The 21964-nt window shown below is 43.5% G+C and overlaps 1 protein-coding gene across 1 annotated transcript in view; it reads left to right on the top strand.

The window, feature by feature from the left end:
• The window catches only part of LOC135211813 (uncharacterized), a 395519-nt gene that overhangs the window by 63234 nt on the left and 310321 nt on the right, over positions 1–21964 (top strand). The window contains exons 3-4 of the mRNA XM_064245023.1: positions 8966–9206; positions 18061–18831. Of these exons, the coding sequence (XP_064101093.1) occupies positions 8966–9206; positions 18061–18831 (1012 nt within the window). The remainder of the gene's footprint in view (positions 1–8965; positions 9207–18060; positions 18832–21964) is intronic.

Genomic DNA, 21964 nt, shown 5'->3' with positions numbered 1-21964 from the left:
ATCGGCCCCATAATGCCTCTAGGGCCTGGACCTCTGTCGGACTCCAGGACTCAGGGAGAGGGCATGTCGAAAGCCGCAAGAGGGTTACGGGGGTGGGCTCCCCACCGATCTGGCGTCCCTTCGGCAGAACCTGTGGACTCTTCCCAGGCTGCTAAAGATCGTGCACGTGCGCGAATCTTGAAAGATTGCTTCTCGTCCTCCGAGGCGCTCCTCCCCACACAGGGGTTGGAGTTCTCGGAAGGTACTCGCGCCCCCTAAAGAAGCTTTAAGAGAAGAAGGAGGACGCTTCACGTCCTCTCTCTCGTCACGAGAGGATGAGAGAGTAAAGAGACCCACATTTTCCCTTTTAGAAGAATGCACTGGCTCTTTTCCTAAAGGGACATTTAAGGAGGCTCATTCATCTTGCCAGAAGAGTGATTTGAGCCTCCTGCGACGAACGCCTCATGTATATATCATTTATACATTATTAAGGAGGCTCATTCATCTTGCCAGAAGAGATTTGAGCCTCCTGCGAGTGATCTTGCTCATGTATCATCATGTATACATTATTAAGGAGGCTCGAGGTTCCATCTTGCCAGAAGAGTGATTTGAGCCTAACCTGCGAGCGAACTCATGTATATATCACTTATACATTATTAAGGAGGTTCATTCATCTTGCCAGAAGAGTGATTTGAGCCTCCTGCGAGTGAACTGCTCATGAAGTTAGAGCTGTTTCAACCTCGCTAGCATTAACCAAAAGAATTTGGTAATCAAGGACATCTTGATTCCACCTTTTGGAGGAGCAACTCAGTATTCGTCTCCTCTCCTCATTGCGCTCCGTATACGTTATGTAACGTTCGCTTTACTTCGATAAAGCAAGCTGATAAGTTTGACGACCGCAAGCTGCTTTGCACAGTCAAACACTTAGTCTCTGGTCGGCATAAGAAGGGCAATTTAGACGTGAGGAAGCTTTTGGAGGTGCTCGACGTCCTATAAGTAGAGACATTCTCCAGGACGCTCGGCAAGCACCTTGCGGAAGACGAAAGCCATACGTCTTCCTTTAGTGTTCACACTCTTCAGGAGCAGCGTGCGGCTCTCCATGGAGACTCGCATGAGGACGTCCCTTAAAAATATTCAATGTCATACGCAAAACGCGGTTCGTCATAAACATTGAGATGTTGGCAAGGTCGCTCTGCCAGGACGCCTCTTGGCGGGTCTTGCATGCATCAAGGCGCTCAACGAGTTCCTCTCTGAAACGTCGTTCAGAAGACTTGGTGTTCTCTGCTCAGACACTCTCGTAGCTGGACGCTTTCCAGGACGCTTTGAGGACGCTCGGCAGGAAGCTTTTGAGGGACGCTCAGCAGGAAGCTTTTGAGGACGCTCAGGCAGGACGCTTTCCAGCACGCTTTTGAGGACGCTCAGTCAGGGACGCTTTGTGGACATTCGCTAGGACGCTTCGGTGGAAGCTCGGCAGGACGCTAGCGAGGACGCTAGCGAGGACGCTCGCCAGGACGCTAGCGAGGACGCTCGCCAGGACGCTAGCGAGGACGCTTTTTGAAGACGCTCGGCATCCTACACGTCATGACGCTCGGTAGAGCACTTGCCAGGACGTTCTTCAGAACGATAGGCGTCCTACGCATCAAGACGTTCGGCAGGATTCCTGCAAGAACGCTCTTCAAGAGGGCGTCGTCGAAGTAGAGGAAGGAGTTTGGTCTCGTCAAGATGTCTACTTCGCTTTCTACGAAGGGAGCGTTCAATAGAATCCATCACTTGATGAATTCCAGGGAAAACTGTAAGCAGATTTCGGTGTCATAAAACGCCTCGTCTGCTTTCGGGGATTGCGCTGCCGAAGGGGAACATTAAGGTCCTTCCTGTCGTAAGCCCAGTCTCTAATCAGGAATCCTGCCCCTTCCTCGATTTCTGCGGGAATCGGGAAAACTATATGCTCGAATTCCTGGATTACTTTCTGTCATGTAAATGGGTTAGTTCTCATTGACAAAGATCTTCATAACATTTTATCGCTTAAGCGGATAAGTAACAAATTTCGGAAGAGCTCTCATTCATTTTCAGAACCGAACGTGGACAGTCGTTTTCCTTTCTTTCTCTCTTCCTCGTCCAGGAAAGATGTAATAGAGAATTCGATGTTCAAATTACTACAATACTTACTGTAGTTATCTTTGCGTCATTTTGCTAACGCATGGGTCGAGTCATATACGCCATATCGTATTTACCTCTGCGGATAGAAGCCGAAAGAAACTGTTGTTCTAATGTATTTATTTGACACTCCCTTCAACCTTCCAAGAGTTTTCGGAGTAAGAACAACTCTTCAGGTATTGTTACGACAACACCAACTCAGCTCTGTATTTAGCGAATTCTGTTTCGTTTAAATAGGCCTGCTTGAGAGTTTCCTTTTGCTCGATAATATCATACCTATCCTTCGTAAAGGGAGTAGCTGGCAACTCAGGCAGATAGTATTCTGTTCTCCATTGAAGCTTTCCTTCGAGGAAGACTTCTCCTTCACTCTTTTTGATAGAGATCGAAGGTGGTCGATCTCCAATCCTTATTTTGTTTTCTTTAAGGAAAGAATTTAGGATGGAGATCGTTGTTCAGAATACTATAAATATACTACGTATATTAACCTCGCGACCTTGATTCTACTAAGCAGTTGAATTGTCCGAGGGGTAGGCGCATATCCTAGTTATTCTACGGATTGCGACTTAGACGAGAAGTATTCTAATTGAACTGCAACATCAACTCAGCTTCTGTATTTAGCGAATTTTGTTTCGTTTAAATATGCCTGCTTGAGAGTTTTCCTTTGGCTCGATAATTTCATACCTATCCCTTCGTAAAAGGAGTAGCTGGCAACTCAGGCATATAGTGCGAGACGATGATCAAGGCTGCTGTTACTGTGATCTACGCAGTACCCGGCTAGCTCGGTGTCATGCGCGGTTGGTTACGTCTCTCTCCCTTGCGGGAATGGCTTAATAAACCGTCTCTTTGCCCTACAATCATGGATTTTAGCTCGGGTTGAGGAAATTTCTAGTAATCTTGAATGATCATACCTGCCGTTTACTTAGAAAATTTCAACAAGATATCTCTTATACTTGTTAGGTGCGGGTTTACCGCACGGTAACATTCTGTACGAATCTACCGCGGCATAGCACTATAATAATGCTCTCCTGCTTATGCAAAGCGCAGCCTTATTTAGGGAAGGAAAAGCAGGACTGAGTGAGGGAATGGATGAGTTTGCTGGGGACCATTTCCTCGCTGGAGAAGCTTGTTTTCCCTGAATAAACAGCAATTCAGACCTCTACAAATTTTCCTCACGAAGAAATTGGAATAACATCAAAGATCTTGTAATTCTAATTTTCTCTCAACGGCTTGAGGATCACCTCAGGTGATAGCGAGAGGGTGCCAGACATCCGAACAGAGAACAGATGTTCTGGCACATTGTCTGAAAGAATTGGAAGCCCAAATTAGTCGGCTTTCCAGTTCCTCGAAGGGTGAGGTTGGATCGAGTGGCCCAAATCATCTCGGATAATTTCTCAGCTCCTCATAGCTCGAGAAGAGAGAATTGGTTATGGGCTTGGGCACGGAACGTAACGATCCTCAATAGGTTCGTTAATCTAGTGCACGTCCGTGGGGGTCTTCTCGATCGAAGGCAACAACTACTGACGTCTGAGTAATCCTCACTTAGAAGTATGTCGAAAGTGAGGAGAGACTGAGGGAGTCCTTTCGTTAAGTTTTTCGTAATATTGAAGACGAAGGAGCTTCCTCTTAAGTTTGTTCCCCTTATTCATGATCCTAGAGGATTAGCTTTAGTCGCCACATGTTGGCCTCTAAGAGGTTGGATTCACAGAGGTCAGGTAATTCAGAGAATTGTCCAAAGACCCTTCCCGAGAGAATCGGTGTAATCAAACATCGTCGCTTAGTGAAGTATCTAATATCTCTCCTCTCTGAGTCTGAAAGCGTTCAGACTATCGAGAAGCGATAAGATCTTCAAGATTAATGGCAGTCTCTTGGCCAAGGCAAAGCAGTGCTGCCCTATTTTCAGTTTTCAATCGGAGGGGGCCGTTTCTGGAGATAGTGAAGGGAAATGACTGTTCCTCCACCTCGACCTCTGTGAATTTCGTTATGGTTCTATCTTTCCGTATGAAAGTATGAGATAAGATAGAAGTCCTAACTGTTTGTAGAATATGCAAATATGTTGTTGACGGCCTCTAGGGCTCAGAGATTCGTTTCTGTCAAACAACAAAGCTTCACGATCTTTGAGGTCTGTGGGAGATCTTGTTTATTCTCTGGTATCAAAAGGTTCCGGCATGGAACTTAGACGTAGTCTGAGTTTTCTGATGCCAAAGCATTTCGAACCTATCCTTTCTGCGAACTTAATACACGTGACCAGAAAGGCTAATATTCTAACCGCTCTAGCCACGGCAAGGAGGGTTAGTGAGGTTTTAGCCATCATCAGAGGTTTTGGCTTTAAAGGACATAATGCTGGTTTGTCCGCTAAGCCTTCCGTTCTTGATAAGAACGAAAACCTGTCTGACCATTGACCCGAAGGCTTGAGACCAAGGGTATGGCACAAATTATTGGGCAAGGGCATTAGAGAGTCCTGTGCCCTGTAGGGTCTCTCAAGTTTTATCTTGATAAAACTAATAGAAAGTCAAGGTCAACAGACAATCTGCGGTGTTCCGTAAAAAGACCAGACTAGTTCATGTCCAAGAACACCCTGGCATGATAGCCAAGGAGTTCTTTTAAGAGGTCCTCATTCATTATGTTTGCATAAAGATTTGAGATTTTTTCTTAATATCAATGCTCAAGAGGTGAGGGCGCGGCCTCGGAAGCATTTCAACAGAGCATGACACTCAGTAACATCCTGAGTGCCACGCTTTTTGCGAAGCAACTCTGGGTTCGCTTCACCACTCCCGACAATCTGCGGTGTTCCGTAATAAAGACCAGACTGGTTCATGTCCAAGAACACCCTGGCATTATAGCCAAGGAGTTCTTTTAAGAGGTCTCATTCATTATGTTTGCATAAAGAATTTTGAGATTTTTTCTTATATGAATGCTCAAGAGGTGAGGGCGCGGCCTCGGAAGCATTTCAACAGAGCATGACACTCAGTAACATCCTGAGTGCCACGCTTTAGCGAAGCAACTCTGTGTTCGCTTCACACACTACCCGACGGGATGTGAAGACGACATTTCAGATCCGTAAGTCGCTAGGACCATACATATCCGTAGATATATTATTGGGTGCAAGAAGCAACACGAATCCTATCCTATAGAAAAGGGATAGGTGTTGCTTTTAACTTTGAAGGGTTGGTTCGCTTGAGGCGCGTTCCTTTTCTTTAGCCTAGAAGTTATGGAACTAACTTTGATAGGTTAGGTCAGGTGGTGGTTTTAGCTTCGGTGCCCCTCAAAAGTATGGTCATATGGTCTAGTCACATTGTGGTCACGCCCCCGTTGACAGATCATCTAGAGCGCACCAGCATTACAGGTCTCTACCTCGCTGGCAACTCTAGTAACGCAGAAGCAGACTTTGGTGACAGTAATCACGAAGTCGGCTATGCTAACAGGTCAGGAACCAAGATGTATATCATCTACTTAATTTAGTTTCCCAAAAACTCCTTTAAATTCTGTCTCTTTCCCAACCATCCGAAGGTGGGATTCAGCTATATATATATCTGTCAGGTAAGTTTCATGAACAAAATGTTATTGTTATTAATACAATTAAGTTTGTTCATACTTACCTGGCAGATATATTATAATTAAAGTGCCCACCCACCTCCCCTCAGGAGACAGTGGCACTGATAAAATATGAATAGAAAATGGGAATAGTTCCTGATATCCGCCTCCCAGCGGCGGGAATGGGTACTACCACCTGGCCGCCCACTGCGTGTGCCGCGAATTTTTAATTCTGTCGGACTTCAGAAAATACAGCTATATATATATCTGCCGAGTAAGTATGAACAAACTTAATTGTATTATAACAATAACATATTATTCAAGATCTAGGAATGATTCTGAACATCTCTCAGTGCGTCTTTCACCTGAGGTGATAGAAAGAAGGTGCCGGACATCTGGATAGGGTTTCAGATGTCCTGGATCTTAATCTGAAAGAAGTAAAAGCGATTTCTGTAGTCCCTCCAGTCCCTCAAACAAGTTTTTGGGAACCAGTGGTCCAGATCAACTCTGATATTCCACAGCTCTCTCATATCTTAAGAAGTATCTTCTCTCGGTCCTTGTTCGAGTTTACGAGAAAGAGCCTATTATAACAACAGGCGTAGATGTAACGATCCTCTAGAGGTTCGTTACAGGATTGCAAAAAGTCCGTACGAATCGTCTCGATCGACGGCAGCAACTATTCACTTCCGAGTGGAATCTTTCTTTAGAAGTAAGTTGAGAGTTGTGTAGACTTTAGGGACGCCCTTTCATTCTTCTCTTCGATATGTTGAGGACGAAGAGGAGGCTTCTTCTCTGCTCCCTTATTCTCGATCCGGGATCGGTACCATTAAACGCCATCCTATGATATTGAACGGGGATGGATGTTTAGTCTTTTTTCCCCTTTTTCAATCGCTTAGGAAATGTAATAAGAGGATTTATGACGTCACAGGGAGCGACAATGACGCTGATCGCCCCATGTTGGCCTTCAGGATCCTGGATTCACAGAGGTCACATACTTCCTAGTTCACTTTCCAAGGACCTTTTCCGAGAGAGTCGGTCTACTCTAACTCGAAAGGTACCTATAACCTCTCCGCTCTGAGTCTGACTACGTTCAGACTATCGAGATGTTGACAGGAATAAGATTACCGTCTTCCATTTCCGTCTGAAGAATGGGATAAGCTGGCAGTCACAACTATTAAAGAATACGCAAATATGTTGTTGACGGCCTTTGGGCTCAGAGATTTGCGTCTGTCAAACAACAAAGCCCTTCACGATTTTTGAGTTCTGTGGAATCTCGAAACTCGCTCACCATCTACTTTTTGTCTCACCTGTTTTCTCGGAGTCAGACACTCGTGCGAGATCAGGCGACATATAGTAGCCCTGAGTTTCTTGTTGATGAAGTCGGTTGCGTTTATACACCCCCGACGATCGTGTAACATGAGACCAGGTTGGACTGTCAGGCATTCTTCCTTCGGGACTGAATTGCCTTTTTGCTCCTCGCTCCTTTCTCCTGGCACCAGAAGCTCGAGTCAGGAGTTGATTCGCTGACGACGTTGGGTTGCGTTGATACCACCCCCAAGGTTTGCTTAGATTGAATCGCAGGCAGCCAGACACTCATCCTTCAGCGAAGAATAGTGCCTTATGGTCTTCAGGGTACAGCCTTGCTGTCCTTGATTCGTCTGACTGGTCAACTTGTCGGTCACCTGACTTTAGTACAGACGTACTGACTGTGCATGTCCAGATCGAAGCTTTCAATATGGAACTTAGACGTAGTCTGAAGTTCTTGATGTCAAAGCATTCGAACCTCTCCTACCTGTTAACTTCTTGCATGTGATCAGGAAGGCCTTCTTCTAACCACCCTAGATACGACAAAGAGGGTTAGTGAAATTTTAAGCCATCGTCACAAGTTTTGGCTTTAGAGAACACAAGGCGGTGTGCTCTCTAAGCCTTCCGTTGTGGCCTAAGAATGGAAACCCGTTTTGTCCTTGGGCCAGGAGCTTGGAAGCAAGGATGGCACAAGTTAGTGGGCAGGAGCCAGAGAGAGTCCTGTGCCCTGTCGGGTCTCAAGTTTTATCTACATAAAACTCAAGAAAGTCGAAGCCATTCGGGTAATCTGCAGTGTTCCGAAAAAGACCAGACTTGCCCATATCGAAGAACACCCTGGCTTTAGTGTTAAGGAGTTCTTTCAAAAATGCTCCTTCATTGTCTTTGCACAAAGATTTGAAATTTTTTATCTGAATGCTCACGAGGTGAGGGCGCGGCCTCGGAAGCATTTCAACAGAGCATGGCACTCAGCAACATCCTGAGTACCATGTTTTAGTGAAGCAACTCTGTGTTCACTTCACACTCCCTGCGAGATGTGAAGATGGCATATGAGATCTGCTGCTTTGCTAGGGCCATACGTGTTTTGCAGACACAATCTTGGGGGCAAGAAGTACCACTCATCCTATCTGTTTAGAAAATGGTTAGGAAGAGCTCTTAATTTAGTTGTTGAGTCGCCTCCAATGGCGACTTCTTAACTCTTAAGCCTTAGTTAACACACCTTAACTTTGGCTAGGTTGGTCAGGTGGTGATATATATATTTATATATATATATTTATTTTACTTCTTAGCCCTCATGGTATGGTCAATATGGTCTAGTCACATTGTGGTCACGCCCCCGTTGACAGATCATCTGGAGTGCACCAGCTTTATAGGTCTCTACCTCGCTGGCAACTCTAGTAAAGCAGAAGCAGACTTGGGTGACAGTAATCACGAAGTCAGCTATGCTAACAGGTGGAACCAAGATGTAAATCATCTGCATGCATTTGTTTCCCAAAATCCTTCTATTCTGTCCCTTCCCACCTCCAAAGGTGGGATTCAGCTATATATATATCTGACAGGTAAGTTTCATGAACAAAATGATATTGTTATGATACAATAAAGTTTGTTCATACTTACCTGGCAGATATATATAATCAAGTACCCACCCACCTCCCCTCAGGGGACAGTGGAAATAAAAATTATGAATAGAAAATGGGAATGGTTCCTGATACCCGCCTCCCAGCGGCGGGAATGGGTACTAACCACCGACCGACCACTGCGTTGTCTGTGTCGGAAGTTTTTAAAATTCTGTCGGACTTCAGAAAATACAGCTATATATATATCTGCCAGGTAAGTATGAACAAACTTTATTGTATCATAACAATATCATTTCCATAATTACAGTACATAAACTGAGTGAGCTTCTTAGCTATATATGAAGAATTGTTAATAACTACCATATAAAATATTGAGATTGCATCTTGGATGTCATCCTTTTCTATTTCTGTCTTCTCTACAGTGATAGTTTAGACACCACAGCAGAACTTTCAGGCGAATCGTCGTTGCCATCTCCAGACTCTGCCATTGGTGGTACTCCTGGCCTCACCCCTGACTTTGAGTTACCCGGCTACCATACACCCATAGGAAAGGTAACGGTTGAAGAGAAACAAAAAACAGAAAAAAACACACCAGTGAATGCTGCACCAGTGGTGAAGGAGCTGTTTTCCAAAGATATAAATCCTCCGCAGAAAGAACCCCAGGTAGGTCTGATGTTGGCTCTGATATTTGTTCAGCAATGTCAGAATTTTCTGTTAGGAGACGTTAAGGTATTCTTAGCTTTCTAAGTGCAGATCGTTTAGGTTTTTACGAATTTAGTGTTCATTTTCTGTTATGGTTGTAATAAGTTGGTTATTTTTGATGTAGTTGTACTAGTGTTATGTTCCTTATGATTAGTAATTCAAGGATTTGAATGGTATACAGCTATATTTTTCCCCATACCTTTTCAAGTGTCTGTTGTCAATGGAGTATCATAATAAAGGTTTTACACTAAGAATATTGGAATTTTTGATTTCATGAGAAAATCTTCAACTCTGTGCACTGTATAATACAAAATTTTTACTCTGTTAACAAAAAGGGGAACTTTGAGAATTGGATGAGGTCTAAACAGATTGCAGGTAATTTATAAGGGAAGAAACATGTGGACATGTAAACTATATTATAGTAACACTGAAAAGGGAAAATGTTGGAAACACAATATTAAGGGTCTCCAGAAGCTGTTGATAACTCGTTCCAAAATGCAGTTGTGGTTGTAGCAATCATAACACATGTACAGCTCTGTTGAGAAAGCAATACTCATACAATCAATGTCCAACTACAGAAAAAGAAAAAGATATAGGTATTACATCGTTATTTTGTACATGAACTTTCCTGCTAGATATATACTTAGCTTACGTCTCTGACGTCACGACAGAATTCAAAACTCGCGGCAAATGCGACAGGTAGGTCAGGTGATCTACCCCACCCGCCGCTGGGTGGCAGGTGTATGAACCAATCCCCCTTTCCAGTCATAATTTTTCTGTCGCCGATGTCGACTACATCTGTTGTCGATACATCTCGATTTTGGATTATTACTCGTTTTCGCCCTGGATTGTTTCATCGGATTTTTGGTGAAGTACCTGCTCCTTGGCTTGGCATTTGCGATTTGTGGACCGGTTTTTTATTATTCTTTTGATTATTCTTGGAATTTCATTATGTCTGATTTAGAAATTAAGAAATCAACTATGTTCAGAGTTTGTTCTGTTAGCGATTGTAAGGTGAGGCTACCGAAAGCTGCGGTAGACCCTCACACAGTATGCATGAGGTGTAGGTGGAATGACTGCTCATTTATTAACCCTTGTAATGAATGTGGTAAATTGAATGAAGAAGAATGGAAGGCGCTTTCTTCTTATGTAAGAAAGCTTGAGAAGGACAAGGTTAGGAAAGCTTCATCTAGGAGTTCTAGTAGGTCTTGCGCTAGCGAGTTTGAAGTTGATAACCCTGTTGTAGACGTAGCGCCTTTACCAGTTTCAGCCCCTGCTTCCTGCATCGAACCCGAAGATGCGCCTTCGGAGGTGGACACTATGAGAGCCACTATTCGCAGCATGGCTGAAAATTAAAGTGCTAGAAGGTAAGAGTGATAGTAATTTGTGCAGTGATCCCAGTGCAGTGGAGGGTGCGTCTGATCGGCTCCCTAATGCTTCTAGGCCTAGACCTCTTCCAGACTCCCAGACCCAGTGGAGGAGGAAAGTCGAAAGCCGCAGGAAGGTTAGGGAGAACCCCCACCGGTCAGGCGTCCCCTCGGTAGCGCCTGATGTTCGCTCCCAGGCTACCTTGGATCGCGCCAAGAGAGAAGTCTTACGGCAATGCTTCTCGTCTTCGCCTTCTCCTTCGCCCAAGCGTGGTTGGAGCTCCTCGGAAGCTTCTCGGCCGTCGAAGAGAGCCTGGCAGGCTTCTTCCGCTCTCCCCTCCAGCCCTGAAGTTTTTTCGGAAGATCTTGGATTGGATGTGAAGAAACCGAGGATTTCTTTGGAGTTTCGCTCTCCTAGTAAGGATCGAGGTGCGTCTCCCGTGAAGGACTTTGTTAAGTCTCCTACACGTGTTTTGGCTAGTCTGCAGGCGCAGATTACGGCTCTGGCTGACTCTTTGATTGTGACTTCTTGTCGTAGGAAGGACGTCTCGCTCCCGGTAAAGAAGTCCAGGCGCTCTTCTCCAGGTTACGCTATTCGTCAGTAAACCGCCTCTCTCCAGGGTTGGATCGTAGTACGAGGCGCTCTTACGGACGAGGCGCTCTCCTGCGGACATCGTTTCTCCGTCGGACAAGGGGCATGCTTCCCGTAGACGAGCCTCTCCTGACAGGCGCTTGTCTCGAGACAGGATCTCTCCCGCTGGCAGACGCCAGGAGCCTGGTAGGCGTTTTTCTCATGGTAGCCGCTCTCCTTCAGGCTTCCGCTCTCCTGTGACCAGACGCCCTTTGGTAGACAGGCGCTCTTCTCCTGTCAGCCGCCCTTCGCTTAGCAGGCATCAAGAGCCTGGTAGGCGCTCTTCTCCTACAAGGCGCTCTTCTCCCGATTTTCGCTCTCCTCGAGTTAGGCGCCGGGAATCTGTCAGACGCTTCTCTCCTGGTAGGCGCTCGTCGCCAGAGATTCGCTCTCCTCGCAGCAGGCGCCAAGAGCCTGATAATCGCTTCCCGCATGACAGGCGCTCTTCGCCAGGCAGCCGCTCTCCTTTAGACAGGCGCCAGGAGCCTGATAGACGCTTTTCGCCTAATAGGCGCTCTTCGCCAGATTTTCGCCCTGCGTTCGTTAGGCGCCAAGAGCCTAGAATACGCCCTCATCCTGACAAGAAGGAGTTTTCAGGCAGAATCTCAACGGAAGTTATGACTTCCCCGGTTAGATGTCAGAGTTCTTCCAGACGTTCTTCCAAGGATGGACTCTCGGCTGAGGACAAGACAGCCTATCATCGTAAGGATCGTGAAGGATCTTCGGCGGAAGAAGAACAGGATCCCTCAGAAGAAGAAATTCCTAAAGATTCCTCCGTTTCTTCATACAAGCGTTTGACGGACCTGTTGCTTCAGGAATTCGGAGACGCCCTTTCTCCTGTCGCCGCCTCGCCTCTATCGTTATTTTCGACCTCGAAAACTTCAAAGGCTTCATCCTGTGTCAGGATGAAGCCTGCAATCTCTATGAAGAAGGCGCTTAGAGGTTTTGGTGAGTGGCTTCTTTCGAAGGAAGAGAAAGGGAAGACGGTGTTCTCTCCCTCCTTCTAAGCTAACTGGAAAACTAGGATTCTGGTATGAATCGGGAGAACCCTTGGGCCTCGTTCTTCCCTCCTCGGCAGACTCGGACTTCTCTTCACTGGTGGATTCCTCTCGACGCTCTGCCCTCATGTTTGCTAAGACGACATGAGGGATGAATGAGCTTGACCACCTGTTGAAGGGAATGTTCCGAGTCCTGGAGGTATTTAACTTCCTAGACTGGTCTTTGGGCGTTTTGGCCAAGAAGACGCAGACCCCGGATTCCATTTCACCTGAGGATCTTATCAGTGTTCTCACGTGTATGGATAAGGCAGTGAGAGATGGATCGAGTGAAGTAGCTTCCCTTTTCGGAGCGGGAGTAATCAAGAAAAGATCTGTTTACTGTTCGTTCCTGACGAAATCAGTATCTCATGCTCAGAGAGCCTCTCTCCTGTATTCTCAGCTCTCTCCTCAACTCTTCCCTAAGAAGATCATTCAGGATGTTTCTTGTGCACTTTCAGCTAAGGCTACACAGGACATGCTAGCCCAGTCTACCAGGAAGCCTCACTCTTCTTTCCAGGCTAAAACCAAGAGAGAGACTCCAGTTAGGCAGGAGCCCTTTCGAGGAGTCCCTCCTGCCAGAGCTTCTTCCTCTAGAGATCTAGACCCGCTAAACGAGGGAAGACCTTCTCTAAATCCATCAGAGGGAAGAAGTAGTATTCAAGTTCTCCAGACATCAGTGGGTGCCAGACTTCTGAAGTTTGCCGACGTCTGGGCCCAGAAAAGGGCGGACAACTGGTCACTCTCGATTGTCCGCAAAGGCTACCTCATTCCCTTCTTATCAAGACCTCCGTTGACGACGACTCCGAGGGAGATGGTAGCCAAGTACAAGGACCCCATCATGAATCAAGCCCTCTCTCTAGCAGTAGATCTTATGCTGGAGAAGGAGGCGATAGAACTAGTGAAAGATCCTCATTCTGCGGGTTTTTACAACAGACTGTTCCTAGTTCCCAAGAGCTCAGGAGGGTGGAGACCGATTCTGGATGTAAGCGCCCTGAATGTCTTCGTAGAAAAAAGGAAGTTCGCCATGGAGACAACTTCTTCAGTGTTGGCGGCTCTTCGTCCAGGGGACTGGATGGTGGGTCCCTAGATCTTCAGGATGCTTACTTCCATGGTGCCTATCCATCCTTCTTCACGAAGTTTCTGAGATTCATGATGGGAGGGAAGATCTTCCAATTCAGGGCCTTGTGCTTCGGCCTTTCGACAGCCCCTCAAGTTTTCACGGGTTTAATGAAGAATGTAGCGCAGTGGCTACATTTGGAGGGAGTGAGGCTGTCTCTCTATCTAGACGATTGGCTGATCAGAGCAAGCTCACAAGAACGATGTCTGGAGGACCTACAAAAGACACTTACTTTAGCAAGTTCGTTGGGGCTTCTGGTGAACTTCCAGAAGTCACAATTAATCCCCAGTCAAGAGCTGATATATCTGGGGATTCGGATGGTTTCTCCGGATTTTCGGGCATATTCGTCACCAGAGAGGATTGCTCGTTGCCGAGAGAAACTAACGACCTTCCTAGAGAAAGATGCATGCACAGCGAGGGAGTGGATGAGTCTGTTGGGGACACTTTCCTCGCTGGAGCAATTCGTTTCTCTAGGAAGGTTGCATCTCAGACCTCTCCAATTCTTCCTTTACCAGAATTGGAGGTGTCTCTCTCTAGATCTGGAATTCTCCTTCATGATATCAAAAGGAATCAAGAAGGACCTTCTGTGGTGGGCAGACCCTCTCCGATTTGCAGAGGGTCTGTCTCTGTACATGCCAAACCCGAGCCAAGTATTGTTTTCCGACTCGTCGGAGACGGGTTGGGGTGCGACCCTAGGGTCAAGAGAAGTGTCAGGCACCTGGGAGGGGGAACAGGTGTCCTGGCACATCAACAACAAAGAGTTGATGGCAGTGTGGTTGGCGTTAAAAGCCTTCGAGCCCCACGTCCGAAATGCTATAGTTCAGGTCAACTCGGACAACACCACAGCCTTGGCTTACATAAGAAAGCAGGGGGGGACACACTCCTTCTCCCTGTACGAAACAGCGAAGGACCTGCTGTTGTGGTCTCAGGCAAGGAAGATCGTTCTCCTCACCAGGTTCGTACAGGGAGAAAGGAATGTCAGGGCCGATCTCCTGAGCAGGAGGAATCAAGTGCTCCCCTCGGAGTGGACTCTGCACTCAGAAGTTTGCCAAGACCTGTGGAGGTTATGGGGCAGACCTCATATCGACCTATTTGCGACAGCAAAGAACAAGAGAATAGACCTCTACTGCTCCCCGATCTCAGACACAGGAGCAGTGTCAGTCGATGCTTTCCTCTAGACTGGAGAGGTCTGGACGTCTATGCCTTTCCTCCATTCAAGATTCTGAGTCAAAACACTCAGAAAGTTTGCGGCTTCGGAAGCGACAAGGATGACGCTGGTAGCTCCATTCTGGCCGGCCCAAGATTGGTTCACAGAGGCACTGGAATGGCTGGTGGACTTTCCAAGAGCTCTTCCACAAAGAGTAGATCTGCTCAGACAACCCCACTTCGACAGGTATCACAAAAACCTCCCCGCTCTCAATCTGACTGGCTTTCGACTGTCAAAAGTCTTGTCAGAGCGAAGGGGTTTTCAGCTAAGGCAGCGAAGGCTATCGCCTCAGCTAGAAGGCCCTCTACCCTTAGAGTCTACCAGTCGAAGTGGGACGTCTTTCGCCGTTGGTGCAGAAACCAGAAGCTTTCCTCTTCCAGTACCTCTGTGACCCAAATCACAGATTTCCTGGTTTTTCTCAGGGAAAAATGCGGTCTTGCAGTTTCGACCATCAAAGGATACCGGAGCATGTTAGCAGCTGTGTTTAGGCACAGGAACTTAGATATCTCCAACAACAAAGATCTACATGATCTGCTAAGACCTTTCGAAACTTGCAAGAAACCCTCGTCTCAAATTCCGAGCTGGAATCTGGATGTGGTTCTTCGTTTCCTGAGGTCCTCGAAGTTCGAACCACCCCAGTCATCTTCTTTCAAGGATCTTACGAAGAAGGCTCTGTTTCTTTTGGCTTTAGCATCTGCCAAGAGAGTTTGCGAGCTTCATGCTCTAGAAGAAAGGGTAGGTTTCAAAGGAGATTCCGTGATTTGTTCCTTCCTTCCTTCTTTTCTAGCTAAGAACGAGAACCCCTCAAATCCTTGGCCAAGGAGTTTTGAGGTTCCAGGCTTAGCTCCCCTGGTAGGGGAAGAGCCGGAAAGAACTCTTTGCCCTATGAGGACTTTAAGATACTACCTCCAGCGGAAGAAGTCTCTTAAGGGCATTAAGGACAGACTTTGATGCTCTGTAAAGGATCCCAGTAGACCATTGTCTAAAAATGCTTTGTCCTTCTTTATTAGAAGCCTCGTGAAGGAAGCACATTTGGCTTGCGGTGAGGATCAGTTCAAGCTTTTGAAAGTCAAGGCTCACGAGGTAAGAGCCATTGCTACGTCCTTGGCTTTCAACAAGAATATGTCACTCCAGAATCTGATGAAAGCAACATTCTGGAGATGCAATTCAGTATTCGCGAACCACTACCTTAGAGACGTCAAGATTACTTACGATAAGTGCTTCGCGTTAGGCCTGTATGTATCGGCGGATTCGGTGCTGGGGCAGGGAGCTGAAGCATATCCTTTGTAAATTTTTTCCCCTATTGTTTGTATTGTGTTTTTATGGTTGTTTGAAAGAGGATGCGGGTAGGCATCTCTTTCTATTTGTATTGCTAACATTAGAATGGTTAGGTGATCTGTTTGTGCTAGAGCTCCCTGCATTGGTAGTGGTCAGGCTCTGTCATTTAAGAGGGCGAATCCCCATTGACATGATCCGACTTGGATTCTACTGAGTAAGCGGATATCAAATCCCTTCGGTAGACCCAAAGAGTCTTTTCAGCTGTAGGTCACGCCCTCGCTGTAGCTCTTCAGGCTTTGCAGACTAATAGACAGTAACTATGAAGTCTTCAGCCTTATCAGATAAGAACCAAGGTTTGTTACTATCCTACAACAGATGTTGTTTCCCCTTTTTCCTTGTTAGCTCTGTCTCTTTCCCTCCACCAAGGGTGTCAATCAGCTAAGTATATATCTGGCAGGAAAGTTCATGTACAAAAATGATATTGTTATTTTACAATAAAGTTTTGTACATACTTACCTGGCAGATATATACGATTGATAGCCCTCCCAGCCTCCCCTCAGGAGACAGGTGGAAGAGAAATTATGACTGGAAAGGGGGATTGGTTCATACACCTGCCACCCAGCGGCGGGTGGGGTAGATCACCTGATCTACCTGTCGCATTTGCCGCGAGTTTTGAATTCTGTCGTGACGTCAGAGACGTAAGCTAAGTATATATCTGCCAGGTAAGTATGTACAAAACTTTATTGTAAAATAACAATATCATGTTAGAATCCTGTGTGACTGCCAAGCTTTCTGATAGGGACCATCTTTTACTTGGTTATAAGTAGCTTTGCTGCCACTTTGGAGAAAACTTATCACATTAGGTCATTCCAAAGGATGGAAAAGTGATTGTGGACTGTGAACCTAGGGCGCCATCCCATAATAGTTTTTTCTTTATGGTTAAAAGACGTAGATGTGTGAGTTCAATCCTTATCCATGATTATCTCATATCACATGATCTTCCATATTGATCATGAAAATTTTGTCTTCATTTCACATCATGACTCCTGTTTGATAGTTCTTACTAAAAATTGATTTCATCAGATGAACACCATGATTATAGTGACTTCACCCTGGGTTAATGTTTGCTTGACAGTGTTTGAAAAATATCCAATTTTTGTATTTGCTCTCTCTTTGATCTTGGAGATGCTCTTATGTATAAAGATGCTCTGCGCTTGTTCCAAATTCATTCTATGATAGATTGTATCACTTATGGATAATGATAGTTTTAGGTTAATAACAATAAATTGTCAAAACAGCTGTTTCCTGCACAGTTCATTTAGGAGCAGAACCCTTGAAGGGAAAGAAGAAAGATCAGAAAGTAATACGTAGTTACTTTTGTTTATACAAAACTGTCTCTGATGTTCCACATGCCTAATAAGATTAAAGCAGCTAAGATCATAAATGCATGGAGACCTGTACTTAATTGGTTGAGGTTCAGTTGAATACTTGACCGGCCCTGCCACATGTGTTCACCTTACCATATGTGGTTAGTAAAGAGTCATTTGATGAGAGCACAGAACCCTTCTTCTGAAAGGTGAAAGTCTTGCCAGAAGGGTTTTGTTGTTAGATACAAAGTTGAAAAGAGATCCAAGGGAAAAGTAAAAGATAGAATTAACTGCAATCTACCTGGTAAGTCAGGTATTTGTTACGAGTTCATAAGTGGCTGATGTAATCCTTTTGGCAGAATGTGTCCTTCTTGTGTTATAGTGTTAAGACTTGATAGTCAAGTGTTTTATGTGGAAAAATGGTCGATTTGGCGCTCGTTTTTAAACAAATAATTTTGATATATCAGTTCAGATATTTGATGCTGTATACCTTCAAGCCTTGAATTCTTGTTTTGCTGAGTGATATAATGTTTATAAGATTATTTAGTTACAATACTTAGTTAAAACAGTTTTTGATCCTATTAAAACTTAGATTCACCCAGTGAACTCAATACTTAGTTTAAACTTTTTATCCTATTGAAACGTAGTTTCCCCTTGTGAACTTAAGTCTTTGTTTTTGGCGCCACTGATGCTCACTATTGTGTAGTCAGAAAACAAGTTTCTTACCCATACATTGATACGTTTGGTTTATTTATAGTGTTATGTGCCTGCAGTTTTATTTTCAATTATGTTTCCTTGGTGCATATCAAAGCAGACGGTGGTAGGAAATGTCATGGAATGTGAAGAGGATGAAGATGCTGACACTCCTGAGTCTGAAACTGCCAGTACTGCATCCTCATCCTCATCTTCACTCTTGGTCATGGAGAAGGGTGAGAGTGTCCCTACAGATCACACCCAGATTGAAGCTCCAACTCTAAGTCTTATAGATTATGAATCCAACACTAAAAAATCTGACTCCAGAGGGCATGCACCCACTGGCATTATTGATAGCATGGAGGCACAACCTATGAGACAAACTCAAGTACCTCTTCTCCCAACTCTTGCTGTTAAAAAGGAGTCCCTGTTCACCATGGGTGAGCCCAAGAGTCTGGGAGAAGCCCCTAAGGGTATAAGTCAACCAAAGGCGGACATCGAGAGTCCTGGCAAAAAACAGAGTGTAACTACTCTGACAGATGTAGAAGAATTTATAGCGGATGTTTTGGAGACTGGTAAAGCCACTGCAGAGATGAGAGGTGAGAAAGTTGGCTCTACAAGTAAGCAGAAAATTCAAGATGATACTGGTAGCCCAAAGCAGGATCACATCTCAAAGATAGAAGTTGAAACAATTCCAACAGTACCTAGGAAGGTCAAGGCAAGTACTTTGAGTGATCCAGACCTTGACTCCTCTGATGTCCAGGAGCCTTGCTTAATGCCTGAAACACCTACAATGGCACTTAATATAACATTTACCAAAGAGTTAGCTGGATGTCCAATTAAACAGAGCACCCCACTAACCACACCCATTATCATACCAGAAATCAAGGTTTGTGTGAAATTGTAATTCTTAGAGTTTTGTAGCCCTTTGGAAAGTTGCTATTAACAGTTGCTTTTTTTCCCACTTGAGATTTTGTGTTTTGGAGAATTAGTTTGGACAAGTTCTCAGGTAGCTGGTTTGAGGCTGTGTTTTATTTGGATTTGGTTTTGTTTTTGTTTTTATATAGATCATTACTATTTATTTCTTAGTTTTGGTATGTATGGCACTTACTATTAGGTTTACTATGAGCTTTATAGTTAATGAGCACTCTTCAATGAATGAAGATTAACAAGTAAGAAAATTATTGTAATTTATAATCACCAACATCTGGATTTCCAAATATTTGGGAGGTTGGTGGTAGTGTTATCACAAACCCATCAGTTTGTGTTGGTGCATCCTGCAGTTACAAAGCTCCCTTAGACACTCCAAAGGAGAAGTACCACACACTTGTTTGGCATCTGCACAGATCAGTGCCTCTAGGATGGTGTACCTCACTCCCTGTGTCTGGCAAGAAATCCATGCCTTGTTATTTTTGTTCCCATGTTTTGATAAAGTTTTGTGTGATTGTCTTCAAATTTATTCCTTTTTTTTCATTGCAATTTTAATTTTTAAACATCTAACTTACCTGGTAGTTGTATATAGCTAACGTCCCTGATGTCAGCTATATATATAACTACCAGGTAAGTATGTTCAAAAATTTATTTTATTATGAAAATATAATTTTAATTATCTTTGTTTGGGACTTATCCTGTTTGTCTTCATATGCAGAGTTCATTTAGGAACAGACATAGTCAAAACAACAGCTTTTTCATGACGAGTAATTTGTCAGGTATCACTTTGCTAGCCCTGAAGTTGCAGCTTAGCCCTGCCTACAAGGTTTTGTTTCCTAAATAAACACATGCTAGCTGAGGTATTCTGTTTTCTCTGCATGTTTTTGGAATTACATATTTCAGTGGTCTGTTTCAATGTCTTCATTACAGCAATGTTTTTACTCTCAAATATTTACTCAGAATTATGTAAACTGATGGGTATGTGTTACCAAAAAGCTTAATTTTAAAAATTTCATTCCATAATATGAAATTGAATTGTCTTCAGCAGATGACCTTGTAAATTATTGGATAAAAATTTGACTTCTACTGAATTTCTTGTTCAGGATTGTGATATTACTTTGGCTGTATTGTTCATAATTCTGATTATCAGTTGCATTCAGATCCTTCAAGGCTTAGCTGTACATCCTGTAGTACTGTACCTGATATGCAAGTAACCAGAACACACTAGTCACTTCTTTTGTGTGTGATGTACCATGGTTTAGAACTTTCATTCTCTCGGTTATCAGTTTATGACATGATCTGGTCAAGAAGTTGAATTGCTGAGACTTCCAAATTTACAGCTTGGCTTGTAACAAACACATCAGTTTACAGGAAGTGTCCACCACCCATTTCTTATCCGAAATGACACCACGGCTGTGATCTGCAAAGATGCTTTACTGGTGAGGAAGAGTCTTAAGGTTCTTGATTTTGTCTGAGGAAGCTGCTGACTGCAGGACTGGCTCATATAAACTGATTGATTTTTTATTCCCTGAAAGAATATTTTTTTTATATAATTAGATTATATTTCTAGGACTTCTTGTGTAAATGCTTAACCCTTAAATGCCGAAGCGGTAAAAAAAAAGATGTCTCTCGTGTGCCGGAGGTGTTTCAGAGTGAGCGCGGAAGCGGAAAAAATATTTTTTTCAAAAAATCACAGCGCGCTTAGTTTTCAAGATTAAGAGTTCATTTTTGGCTCCTTTTTTTGTCATTGGCTGAAGTTTAGTATGCAACCATCAGAAATGAAAAAAATTATCATTATCATATATAAATAATGCAATATATGATAGCGCAAAAACGAAATTTCATATATAATTGTATTCAAATCGCGCTGTGCGCAAAACGGTTTAAGGTAACAAGTTACTTTTTTTTCGTTGTAATGTACACTAAATTGCAATCATTTTGGTATATAACACATTGTAAAACGATCAAAGCAACACAGAGAAAATATTATCACAAAATAATGCATGAATTCGTAACGCGCGGACGTAAACAAATATTTTTTTCAAAAATTCACCATAATTCTAAATATTGTCCTAGAGACTTCCAATTACTTTCAAAATGAAGACAAATGATTGAATATTACTATACTGTAAGAGTATTAGCTTACAATTGCAGTTTTCAACCATATCTGACGAGTTAAAGTTGACCGAATGTCGAATTTTTTTATATATATATTTTTTATATGCAATTATTTCGGAAATAAGAAAAGCTACAACCTTCAAATATTTTTCGTTTTATTCTACATGAAATTGCGCACATTTTCATATATAAAACTCTATGAAATGCCTAATATGAAAACGGTAGCAAATATTCGAGAATGGTACGTACGTATTTCGGAGATTTGTGGCGGAGAATCGCGCGCGGAGGGAAGGAAAGATTTTTTTTAAAATTCACCATAAATCTAAATATTTTGCTAGAGACTTCGAATTTGTTTCAAGATGAAGATAAATGACTGAATATTACTAGACTGTAAGAGTTTTAGCTTACAATTGCGTTTTTCACCATTTCGGTAGAGTCAAAGTTGACCGAACGTGGTTTTTTTTTCTATTTATCTTGATTTATATGCAAATATTTCAAAAATGAGAAAAGCTACAACCTTCAATTATTTTTTGTTGTATTCTACATGGAATTGCGCACATTTTCATATATAAAAAACTTTATTTAACAGCTAATTTAAAATGGTGCAAACATTACCACAATCGCACATATGATTTTTTTGGAAGAGTTACCGCGCGGACGTAAAGAAAATGTTATTTTTTTCATAAATTCACCATAAATCGAAATATTGTGCTAGAGACTTCCAATTTGAATATTACTAGAATATAAGCGTTTTAGCTTACAATTGCGTTTTTCGACCATTTCGGTAGAGTCAAAGTTGACCGAAGGTTGAAATTTTGGCAATTATCGTTATTTATATGGAAATATCTCAAAACTGATAAAAGCTACAACCATGGGTTGTTTTTAGTTGTATTGTGCATGAAATTGCGCACATTTCCATATATAAAACTTTATATAACAGCTAATTTTAAAATGGTGCAAACATTACCACAATC

Source organism: Macrobrachium nipponense, chromosome 40 (genome assembly GCF_015104395.2).
Source record: "Macrobrachium nipponense isolate FS-2020 chromosome 40, ASM1510439v2, whole genome shotgun sequence".
In the NCBI taxonomy this organism is placed as follows: Eukaryota; Metazoa; Arthropoda; class Malacostraca; order Decapoda; family Palaemonidae; genus Macrobrachium; species Macrobrachium nipponense.
The sequence above is the reverse complement of the archived record's forward strand: the minus strand, read 5'-3'. Positions and strand labels throughout refer to the sequence as shown.